This window comes from Alligator mississippiensis, chromosome 4, assembly GCF_030867095.1.
Source record: "Alligator mississippiensis isolate rAllMis1 chromosome 4, rAllMis1, whole genome shotgun sequence".
Lineage (NCBI taxonomy): Eukaryota > Metazoa > Chordata > Crocodylia > Alligatoridae > Alligator > Alligator mississippiensis.
This window is the reverse complement of record NC_081827.1, coordinates 186,953,590-186,965,926: the sequence shown is the minus strand read 5'-3', so window position 1 is coordinate 186,965,926 and position 12,337 is coordinate 186,953,590. Positions and strand designations below refer to the sequence as shown.

Genomic DNA, 12,337 nt, shown 5'->3' with positions numbered 1-12,337 from the left:
TGGTAAAGTATGAAATAAAAATCCGTGTCCAGACCTACCTGAGTTCATGCAGAGTCTTGAGAACAGAAATTGAAATACTAAAAGGCATCCCTCACCTACTGTAGAAGTGTATCTGACCATTTATTATACTGAGAGAATTCTCAAAGTAAGAAGAATAAACTGAACAAGTAGACAGACAAGGCAGTCTCTCACTTGTAGGTTCTCTCAGAATTCAAAATTCATTTTCATTTAGAGACACATTCACTGTACCTGTGCACTTTGCACTATACAGCTATATTACATTCAGTACACAACAGTTTATTCTTCAAATGGAAATGAAGTTTACTTTGGAGATCAATCATGTGCATATCCGTCCCATTCTCAAGGACTTCATTTTCAGAATGAATAGTCTCCATCTTGCCATTCTTCTGCTTCTCTTCCAGTTGTCCTTTTAGTTTTCTAATCTGAAATCCCCAAAATAGTTTGTTACTTTCAGTAGCTCAGAGTGTGGATCAAATCAGTCTATTAGTAAATTGTTGGATGCTAGCAAATATATTAAAACAGTGGGTTGGTACAGAGACCAAGTATTGCTGACTGGAAAGAAAGTCCATAATTAAAGTCTGTCCTTTAACATTTATTGACAATAAAATAGTTGTCTAAATCAGTAGTGCTCAACCTCCAGCCTGTGGGCCAAATCCACCCTGCAAAGCTGCCTTTGGGTCTGGAAATTTGGCGGTAGGGAAGCAGTGGCAGTGTTAATTCTTGTAGCTTTGGGAGTTGTGGCAGTTAATGCTTCCACTGTTTTCCTATTGCCATTTCAGATATGTGGGGAGTCCTGTAGGGCAGATGACAGCCCCATGTGCCAGACTGTACCCACAGACTGACCCTGCACACTGGCACTGCCTGTGAAATCTAGCCCGCATCTGACCCCATACCACTCATCCAGCCCACATGGCCAAAAGGTTGATCACTAGTGTGCTAGATGTTCCTTTATATCACAATTTAATCTGGCAAATTATTTAGAAAATGAACCGCTAGGTTCAAGACTAGTACTAATCATTTCTGAGGAGAAGGGTTTTGTTGGTAACGTGGTTTATAGCTTGTATTGCTATTACATGAAGTTGCAGGGATTCTTAGAACTTGAGACTTCAAAAGAAGAAAATAGTTTCAGCATTAGATACAAGTATATACATTTTTTTAAAAATCCTCTCTGGACAAATACTCCTTCCATCTCTCTCAAATTCAAAGTAGGTTTTGTTTTTTACCAAGGGCTGCTTTTAGATAAATTGGCATTCCATGTAAATGTTGTACCTTTAGAAAAAGTTAGATCCAATTAGTAATACTTCATTACTTCCATCTTGCCCTTCTGCACAGTAGCTTTCTCTAAACTGAGAACACTTAATTATTTTAACACATATTGACATGTTACTATAGGTCACCTGTTATCCCACCTCTACTCTGAACAGGTCTATACAATGTGGTGACAAAAATACCTGCAACTGGCCTACTCTAGGATGGACTTCCAGGGGTAAATCGGTGGTGAAAGTACAGCTTAAAATAACTGGTGTAGAAATAGCTTCAAGGAATTAAGCGCTGAACCTACTATATAAAAAATGATGTTTTTGCAATGGGCTTCACTTATATAATTTCCTTTCATTTGTTCAGAGCTACTTCCTCCTAAAATTGCCCTCTCACATCCAGAACTGGAATTCCATGGTGGGCCATGCCCCTCCTAGCCCCACCCTCAAATTTCTGGCCACTTCAGGAATTTATGGGCCATACATTTGATACCCCTGATTTAATTTAATAGACTCCCTGGGAGAACAAGTAGGAAGTCAATACAACAGCTCCCCAAAGATGACCATAAGGATACATGCTCATGGCAATATCATGTCTTATTCTCCAGGCTAGAAACTGAAGTTTGGGAAAACTAAATGCTTAGACATCAGGACTACAAGCAATTAAAAAGCTCTTCATAGGACAGAAGACCTCAACTGTCAACCTGTCTCCATGGAAAACTGCTGACACATGGAAGAACAGTGCCTAGGGAGCCTAAGGAAGAGGACCTTCCTGCAAATCCAGAGCACAGTAAGCCTTAAAGGCAGGAAGATAATCAGGGAAATCATTTATTTCATATTTAAATTTCTTGTTCTCTGAAATGTCTTGTTCCAACAAACCAATGCTTTGCTCTGAGGTTTTTGGCCAGTGGTTAACAGGGTTACTGTCCCAGAAAGGACCAAATTGCAGGGCCACGCCTAAGGCAGCCAGCTGAGAAATCATGGCTACCACAAGAAGATGGACTGCAGGTCAAAGCCTGGCCTTTGTGGAAGAATCCCATAATGGTCAATAGGGGAGTGTAGCGGCGAAGCGCCCCCACAGGCGAGCGAGGGGGAGCAAAGGGGACCCACAGACCCCAGACCCCGAGAGCAAGCCCCCAGAAGGGCATACGCACCGTCAGAGGGGCAGCGGGAGGAAGAGCCGCATCCGTGGCCGCAGCCGCGTGAGCCGCCATTACGCCGGCTCTGGCAACAGCTGTTCCCCACGCGGCAAACAGCTGAGCCAATCCGAGCGGCCGGAGCGGCCGCGGCGGGAGGATTTAAGAACGCCGGCAGAACAGGGAAGGCGCGGGAGCCAGGGAGAGACAGTACGGGTGTGCTGCCCGTGCCGCAGGCTCTCGCACGAGGCAGCGAGGACCCCGCCTGCGGGTCTCAAACAGGCAGTGTGGGCAGGAGCTGTAAGCCTGCCGCCGGCAGCCAAGCGGGAGGCAGCCAGAGAGTGCACGCCGAGGCACTCTCTCAGCGTCCTGAAACGACAGACGCACAGGAGGCAGGGGAGCACCCTGCGGACGGGAGGAGAGGGGAGACAGCGGAGGCCCCGGGAGGGGGCTGGCACCAGGGGAAGCACCCACCAGCTCCCCCTGGTTCGGAGGAGTATTATCTTTAAGGAAGGAGGAAGGAGAAACCCCTCTCAGCAGGAAGGAGGACGACCGGAACCGGGGAACCGGTCAGGGGCCATCATACTGGGCCTGGCAACATCTGGACAACATCGCCCAGCGGTTGGCGTGTGGACGGGGTGTAGGGGAGGCGGAGCCCCGTGGATCACCGCGTCCGGTAACCGTGAGTAACACCGTCTATCGGGAGGTCCCACCCAGGATAAAGATCTCCACTGGAGACCCCTCTGAACGTAATCTAGTACATCCAAGTCGTGGCAGGCGAGTTGAGGGGAGGGGCCACACCCCGATAGGCCAGGCGGAGCGAGGCGCAGGCTCCACAGGGAGTAATTCAAAGAGACTAGAAGTCAGAGATACAGTTTTCTGGGATAACTCTATACACTTGGAGAAAAGTCTCCTCTTTAGAGTTCTTGTGCTATTTCTATAGTCTCAGCTTGCTACTTTTTCTTCTTTAATTGTTTCTGGTAGCAATCTGCCTTGTACTCTCACATGAACATACAAAGCTGATTCTAGCTCCTACAGAATAGAATCACAGTTTGGATCATTGAGAATTTGAAAAGAGAAAACCAAACCAGGTGTTGTTTGATTGACATGATCTGCTGTGCTCATTATATTTCAAGTATTTTTGTCTGCTGAACCTTCCCTTAATCTCATCATGTAGAATTAGCAGACGTACAGCAATACTGAAGTATTAATTACCTGTTCTACTAAGGATTCTCGTTCATCAAGGAGTTTTTTCAGTCTAACATCTGAAAGAGAAAAAAGGAGACTTCAATGCTGATTTAGCTGAGTTACACATTTCAGTGCATTTATCAAAGAAAGAATTGTTAAGGTTAGTGAAGTAATGATGAAGGTAGTTATGCACGTACCACAGGAAATGAGGTCACAGACAGGACTGGGAGGGGGTTTCAGCCAAGGGAAGTTATGTCATTCTCACAGAGCATGCTTGTCACTTCAGTAGCAGCACCCAGCTGCATGCAAAGAGGCTAATCTTCTACTTTAGGTTAGCATGCAAGAACTCTAGGGTCAAACATAACTGCAACACAAAAAATCTCACAAATCTTTACAGTTTAACAACATTAGGAAGAGAAATTATGAATACCTACAATCATAACTAGATCACATTCTTAACATTTTAAAATCTTAACCATTACTTTGCTAACTAAACAGCTTGGTTACATTTTTTCCATTATAGTTATTACACATTAAACAGGCAAATCTTTTGTTTCATTAAGAAGTGTCTGGTAAAGAGCTGTCTCCACGTAGTCCCTCAGATGACCATACTCCAGGATGCTCGTAAATTGGGAGGTTGTTGGGTCATGCAACTTCCTGGGCTTGATCTGACCTTAGAAGCAATATGGATCATCACTCAAGCTTACACAAGTAGAATAGCTCACAACAAATTAAAAAAAAATGTGGAGAAGAGGAAGCTGAAATATGAGCAAAGCAAAGAGAAATGCATACATTTTAGCAGGTCCTGGAATGCTTTATGCAACAATGACCTTATTATACATCAACATAGACCTTTATAAATGAAAAAGATACATTGAAGCACAAGAATCAAAAACATTCCCTTGAGAGGGACAGATTTGACTCTGGTTATTTTCCTTTCTAGTTGTTCAACGTTTTGTGTTAGAGCAGAACACGTATATTAACTTAGGCTTCCTTAACATGCAGCCATTTACGAAGAGCCAAATCTACTGATGCTGAGCACTCAACTAGTCACTTAATGAAACTCCAGTTTGTGGCCTATTGGAGTTGCTTAACTACTGAAATGTGAAAGTCACCTAGGAAAAAAAGATCCTTCAAAAACGTCATTTGCAAAAACAAAACTAGAGTTGCATAAATCACTAATTATATCTTTAAAAATATATTCTGAGACTAACACTATATTTTTTATCCCTTGAACGAACTATGAAAACAGGTTAGTTTATTTTCTTTTAAATATTATACATGCCATAGAACAATAAATGACCTTTTCCATGTTAACATACTATTCTTATCACAGGAAATAACTTTATCTGATACCAATGTATAGTATGTGGAGAAAACATCAACTTTAATGGAAGTCACAAATATGGCAGTCTAATACAAATTCATGATAAAGTGAGAGCTCCTCACTCTGTATGCATATGATTTCTGTTACAGAAGTAATTCTAGAGTGTGAAATTGCACATTCACCTGTGGGGTCTGATGCAGTGCAACAGCACAATTTTCAAGTGATTTGAATATTAAGCAGCATAATAAGTCAATTTATCAAAGCATTGATCATTTTGAATTTCCCCATGCCCTATCCAATTCTTGGGAATTTTCAGTATACCCATTGTTATAGTACCAAGGCATCAATATGAAAAGCCAATTTAATAAAATCTCATGGGAAAAACAAAACTTAGAAAAGATTACATTTAAAACAGTTGCAGAAATTCCTGCAAAATAAGAAAAATTCATGTGTAAATACTTGGATGACTTGAGAAGAGGAACATGGCTAACAAAAGGAAAAGAAACAAAACCAAGGTTAACAATAAGAAGTTGTTAAAGGAACATAAACGGTGAAAGGAGATATAAAGGTTCATAGCTTGAGCTGGGGCTAGGTGTCCAAGATCAGAAGATTACCAAGAAAACAAGCTGCTAAAGAGAGGAGAGAAGAATGAGGCCTACTGTAGGACAAAATTTGTAGTTAAATGGGGAACTAGCACAAACTCATAGAAGAAACCTGAGCACCAAACAGTCCCTTTATTTCTGGAAACTAAATTAAATATGTCCTTCATGTATAAATATATTCCCAGTGTCCAGAATGGAAGCTTATTGTTAACTAAGAATGTTAACACATGAAACTATAATAGTACTTTAAAAGGGTGGGGATGGACGAGACTTACCATGGTCCACCTGAAGCCACTCTACCTATTTGTCTGTTGTATCTCATGATAATAAGTTGAACTACAATAATTAAATTCCTGTTTAATTCAAAGGTAAATTATGGTGGTTTAACTTAACTTCCTACAGGATAGGAGTGGAGAGATAAAACAGGTATACCAGATCAGCTGACAAGTGCTCAGTAAGCCCTCCCCCTGTGCTATAATTATTATTATTAATCTGCCCCCACTATTATGGATCAGTTAAGGCTGGTATTTGCATTTACAAAGCAAATTTTGACCTCACCTCTTCTCCCGAGAATCCCCCTTCCCCAGAAAGGGGATTCCTTCGTATCCTAATCAACTATAAGTCCTGGTGTGAGAAGGGAAGAAGGGCAAGAGAAATGACTCACAGGTTCAACTAAGCCTTTTCTATGAGTGTAGCAGACAATCCGTAGAGTACAGTCTCTTCCCACACTTGGTCACCCAAGGAAAGCAGAGCCCAGTTGGTGCTTCTGCCAGATCATTTTTATTATCTACCGCATTCTGAAATTGGAAAAGATGATATTCCACCAGACCAAAAACCTGAGTCACAACTTGTACGCAAATTCTACTGTATTTTTAGGCAAATAATCAGGCCCTCATTTTCAAGACTAGTGTTGGAAAGAAGAGTGATGAGAGTTAGTTATGTAGAATTTGAAAATATCTTCGCTACTACTAGGTCCTGAACTGTTTGGCCAGTGTTTTTGGAGGTGTCCAAAGGCTAGCTCTGAACCCTTAAAATCCTCATGAAAAAAATACACATGCTTGATATATGAGCTACATTATTGTCGTTGATTTTGTGCCATGAATTCTTGCATTTACTGAAAGATGACTCTGTCTTGCTTTTGCTGAATGAAAAACCTAGATAAGATTATTGTCGGTTACAGCTGCTATCAGGAATTCAACTCTCCAGAGCTAAAAGCATCTTCTTTGACCTAAAGAACAGCACTCTGTGCACTCTGTGCTGCTCTCTGTCTTATTTTTTTAAAACAGTGTTCAAGGAGGACATAACACTAAGCAGTGGGTTAAAATTGCACAAGCAGAGAATGGATAAAGGAAACAAAGAGCAGAGCCCTGGTTTTACCTCAGTTAATTTCAAAGTTCTAGTTTAGAATCCAATACTGATGAAAATTCCAAAAAAACATTGGTTTGTCACTTCATTCAAAATGAAGATGATTTAACCTAGATTTTTTATTATATACTAGCTATGGACTCCAGAGATATCATGCCAAAGAAACTTATATTCAGGTGCATACTTTCCAAACTGCATTATATATTACAAACACCTGATGTTGACACATTGTTTCTCTATTTAAGTAGTAATCAGCAAAAGTTGTGCTATTCCTCTAAAAATCTGGAAGATAAGTAATTAACATTTTTTTTCTGTTAACAACCTAGTTCTTTGATTTGCCTGCATGGAACCCCACTCATATTGTGCACATAACCCAAGATAGCATACAAAATGAGGGGAAATGCACTTAATCAAGTGCCCAAAGGACTCAGCCATGGGTGTTTGATAGATGTATCAACATAAACCAAGCTACACTGATGTCTGGATACTGACAGCTGAAGCTGCAACAAATCTGAAAAGTAGAGGAGACCTAAATTTGGAACAAAACAAAATGACCAAGCTACTGAATGAACCAGTGTACCTTTCCCTGGCCCTGCACTAAATGTTCTGAACAGTTCATTGAATTCTACACAAGTTCTAAGGAGAGCGCGAAGTAGTAGTGCTGGTATGTCTCAGTAGTCCAAGTATAAATTCTATTTCCAACCATAAAATCCTTCTTAAATTATGGACAGATATGGAAACCATATTTATTTGTGCAACATTACATTGGAGAGTCAGGCAAGGAACAATTTCTATCCTAGTTAAAGGATAAAATACAGTAAGGGATATTTTTAAGATCTACAGCATGCCCAGCTAATATTCTTATGGTTACATCCTAATATTGACATATTTGTCCTAAGTTTTTATGATCGCATATTTTCACAGACATTGTGCGGAATCTACTGTTAGTGTCAAGAAAGCAGCTCTGGAAAAAGGTTTAAAAATGACATTCGTACAATATCATATTAGCATTCTTAAATATGAAGGCCCATATTTCTTAGCAGAATGAAATCATATCAATTCTATCACCAGTGAAGAGCATGGAGACAGGTCTATCAGTAAGAAAAAAGGTACATTAATATTTCAAGATATTAGAGATGTATATAAAGCAGACAGAGTTATTTTTGTGCAATGTCTATAACAAAATAGACTTTTAGAACAGTATCAAATGAGATCCATATTTACACAGGTTTGTAAGTAGTGCTCTGGACAAGCATAATAAAGTATAAAATATGTTTATTTCAATTATATACAGCTCAGTACATTTGTGATATACATATGAAATATTTCAACATATCTGTAAGTTATTAAGTTTGTAACAGCAATACAAGAAATATTTTATGACCTGCAAAAACTTTAGTTCGGATTCCCTTTTATTTTTCATTACTTAAATGAAGTTTAAAAGAATGTTTCATTATGCAAAAAACACATTTCCTCTCATCTGGTTTAAAATAGTCACATAAGAAATTACTGAAGATTTGGTAATATCTCAATTGTTTATATTTCCAGTATCAAATCAAAAGCAACATTATTTTTCACAAGACTCAGTGCTTGGTATATAGGAGATAATACACAAAGAGCAACAGCAGTTATCTTTGGTGTGATGCTTTTCAATAAAAATTAAGACGTTCAAGAGGATTAAGACATTCATAATTTCCTTCATTCTGGCAAGAAAGAAGGAAAAAGTACTTCCAGAGATAAGAAAACATTCTTTCAGAATAGTATTTTGCAAAAATATGCAATAAGGAAATACAATTTAAACTTTCTTGTAGGAAAATAGTATCATAATATACCTAATTAACTAAATGTACTTGATAGAAAGTATGAAAACACATCACAGCGTGTACTGAGAAAACTTCCCTAGAAAAAGATAAGAACGCCCCTGTTAAAACATGGGGTCAAAGGCTTATTCTGGTGCAAAGTGCCTAGACTAAGTAAGCATATACATACTTACTCCTTTTGGCAGACTAACAACTGTGGAGACATTTATGCTTTAAATTCTTAAACTGTATATTGCTCTTTCAAAGTGTATAAACTAATATATTTTGGCAGTTCATCTATAAACTATATGCTATACTTTGGAATGTGCCCATATTAAAATAATACACAGTGAAATTATACTTTTTGTATTAGCAATGATAGTTGGTTCCTGAACTGAAGCGTTCACAAATAAATGTGGTAACAATATCCATGGTGCTGCATACCTTATATTGCTTTATGTTCAGCAAAGCAACATTTAATTGTACTGTTTGTTGTCTTTGCATCCAAGACCTATAGCTTGTTTAAAACTAGTCTAGAAAATAAGAACAATTGCTAAATATTTTTTTGGAAGATATCGGCCTTACATTTATTTTAACAAGTTGGGCTGAAAAGTTGATTTGTGATGCTTACTTGGTGATAAACATGAAACCTGAGAGAAATTAGAAAACAAAATCTGAGTATACGATATCTGGTGGTGATACATGACAGTAAATTGGATGGAACTCGCATCTATGAACTGACATTATTATGATGAAACAACCGCAAAACAAAACCATCATCATTCCTAAAGTCTGAATTACTGTGCATGGTGCATTATTTTGTACTGGAACTGATCCAAGAGCAGTTAATTTATTTAGGTCCTAGATTATGGACTCATGATATTATACAATCTTCTTTAGATTTACCCTTACCCCTTTTAATACCTGTGATATCTTCTTTACTTTCAACACTGGTAGTGCCCAAGCTTTCCAACTCTTTATCTAATAAAGGGTTACTGGTTATTTTTTCTGTATTATCGGTGTCTAACACTTTAGTTTTGTCCTCCACCACATCACATGTGTTCTTTGCAGTTTCAGATCTGGATGCATTTGATTCTCCAGATTCCTCTCCTTTTTCTTGGATATCTGCATTGTCTTCAGTCAACAAGCCTTCCTTCTCTGTTTTGTACACACTTCCTTGATGAGCTTCTTCCTTTCCACCTTCTCCTGTTTTGATAGGTTCTGTGACAATTTCCTTTGCTTTAACATCTTCCAGCTTCTGTGCATCAACCTTCTCTGCATCCTTCCTTTCACTAGTTTCTAATTCCTGATTTGACTGAAAGATGAATGTTTCACCCTTATCTTCCACTCCTTCCTCTTGACCCTCTACCTCATTAACTTGTCCTTTAAGCTTCTTATCTAACTGACTTTCCTGTCTATTGAGGCAACTTGATTCCCCCTCAGCTTCTGGAATGATTTCCTGCATCTCATTTTGCTGTTCTGTTCTATTATTTTTGTCCTCCTCACTTCCCTGACCCTCCCAGTTTTTATCCGTCTCTTCACTAACAGATTCACACATATCATCTGACCTTGTATTCTGCTCTTCCATTTCTTTTATGTTGCCACCAACTTCTTCAGTATGTTGCTGTGATTGTTTTGTGGCTTCCTGCAAAACATTATTTGTACTCGCAGAGGGAAATGTTTCAAGCTGCTGGTCTGCAGGCCCTGGCTTCTTGCTGTTTTCCTCCATTCCATTTTTCACCTCAATAATTACACTAATATTTTCAGGAGATTCCTGTGCAGCTGCTGCTTCTTGTTTAGCTACTCCCTGCATTTTACTTTCCAAAACATTATCTATTATTGTGCCACATATTATGTCTTCACTATATTCAAGTGTTTGGACTTCTACCTGTGTGTTCTTACCCTCCACCTGCTCAGTACTATTATCTTCAAATTCCTGAGATTCATACCATACTTCAGTATCTTCTGCCCCTTGAATTTTTTCATCACTGTGACTAGGGTCTATAATACTTTCTTGGGGTTGTTCTTTGTTCATGGGACCTTGATCTTGCTCTGTTTTATATGATTCAGATTCTTTTACCTCTGTAATACAGTCTATAGATTCCACAGATCTTTCAAGTTGTACCTCTTTGTTTTCAGAATCTGAATCCAATTTGCCCACAAACACTTCCCGTTGTCCTGGCCTCTGCTTCATATTCATTCCATTCTCTGCCGCACTTACCATACTTTGTTCTTCTCCTGCTAATAGCAGATCATTCTCTGAAAGAAGTGACAGAGTTGGTGTTTCATCTACTTTTTGTTCCTTTGCAATATTATCTGGCACTACCTCGGTGTCACATGACACTTCTTCCTCCTCTTCTACAGGTTTTATTTCTTGGCTTTCCAGATTCTGGACTGTATCTGTTTTATTTTCTTCTTCCTCTCTACCACTCTCTACATTATCAATTTTTCTGTCAATGCACTCTTCACCTTCATCACTCATAACCTCATTTTTAGGGCTTTCTTCTGCTTGATCCTGTCTTTCAACTTGAGCTTCCACACATGGCCCTTCAATAGCTGAACCTGTGATTACAATTTCAGGTAGTTCAGACTGATCAGAAACCAATGCATGGCTGCTTGCTACAAAATCAAGAACTTCCTGAGTTGCTTCACTACCTTCTTTTTGGCTAGTTATAAACTCCTCCTGTTTTTCTTTCTGCTGCTGTGCAATTCCTTCAAATTCCTGTCTCTCTAAGTTACAACACCCTGCCTGGGAAGCCTTAATATCCTGACTCTGCAGTGTACCCATTTCCAGATTCTGATTAGTCCTCTCATTTAAGTCACTACCATGTTCACTTTCCAAACTAATGGGCTGCTGGATTTCTATGCTACTACCTGCATCACTATTTTCAGAGGAAGATACATTTCCTAATACATGTTCTCTATAGCATTCAGTTTGTTCCTCCAGTCCACTATTCATTAATATTACTGTTGAGGTGACATCAGTATCTTCAGTAGCTTTCTCTCTCTCTGTATTTTCATCAGTATGCAAGGTCTTTATCTCCGTATACTCCTTTACAATTTCCTGCTCCTCAGAGTCCTCCTTGTGTTGCTCATGCTCAGTATTCTGCAAGATTTCCTTTTTCCCCACATTCTCCAAAATCTCATTTTTCATCTCCACTTCATTGGTTCTGCCTAAAAGACCATTGAGAAAGTTGAAGGGACTACACCAGGGGCGATTACTCAACTTTTAAAAACAAGGTAGCACTTACCTCCACACTTAGAACCCAAAAGAAAGAATGAATCAGAGAATCGGTTAATAAAAGATCAGTTCTTGCCAATTGTGTGAGGCAAAGCGGCAATTGTATTAGTAAGTTTTCTGATCAGTGAAATCCACCACCCTCTCAAAAGCAAGATTTTTATCTGGTGTTGGCTTTGTGTTTTTGCAAGTTAAAGATTCTGCTACAGTTGAAGCTGTGAAGTACAACTTTCATAAATGAGAGGTACTTTGTTTCAAGCAGTGCAATTAACAGTAACACTTGCAGATTTAAGCTTATGACACAAGGACAGAAATTTTTCTACTTGTTTTTTTTTTTTTTTGAACCCTGACACTTCTCTGTAATTGCAAAAGTGCATGGTTTGACAATATAGCCACCAAGTAATT

The 12,337-nt window shown here is 39.1% G+C and overlaps 1 protein-coding gene across 8 annotated transcripts in view; it reads right to left on the bottom strand.

Annotated features, from left to right (window-relative positions):
* The window catches only part of LRRFIP1 (LRR binding FLII interacting protein 1), a 185,788-nt gene that overhangs the window by 6,218 nt on the left and 167,233 nt on the right, over positions 1-12,337 (bottom strand). For 6 of the 8 annotated variants that reach the window (XM_059727182.1, XM_059727184.1, XM_019492092.2 and 3 more), the window contains one exon: positions 8,154-11,868. In XM_059727182.1, the coding sequence (XP_059583165.1) occupies positions 9,569-11,868 (2,300 nt within the window). In that variant the 3' untranslated portion in view covers positions 8,154-9,568. Of the gene's footprint in view, positions 1-325; positions 444-3,628; positions 3,679-8,153; positions 11,869-12,337 lie in introns of those variants that run through there. The other 2 variants (XM_059727186.1, XM_006274379.4) reach the window with 1 other exon arrangement.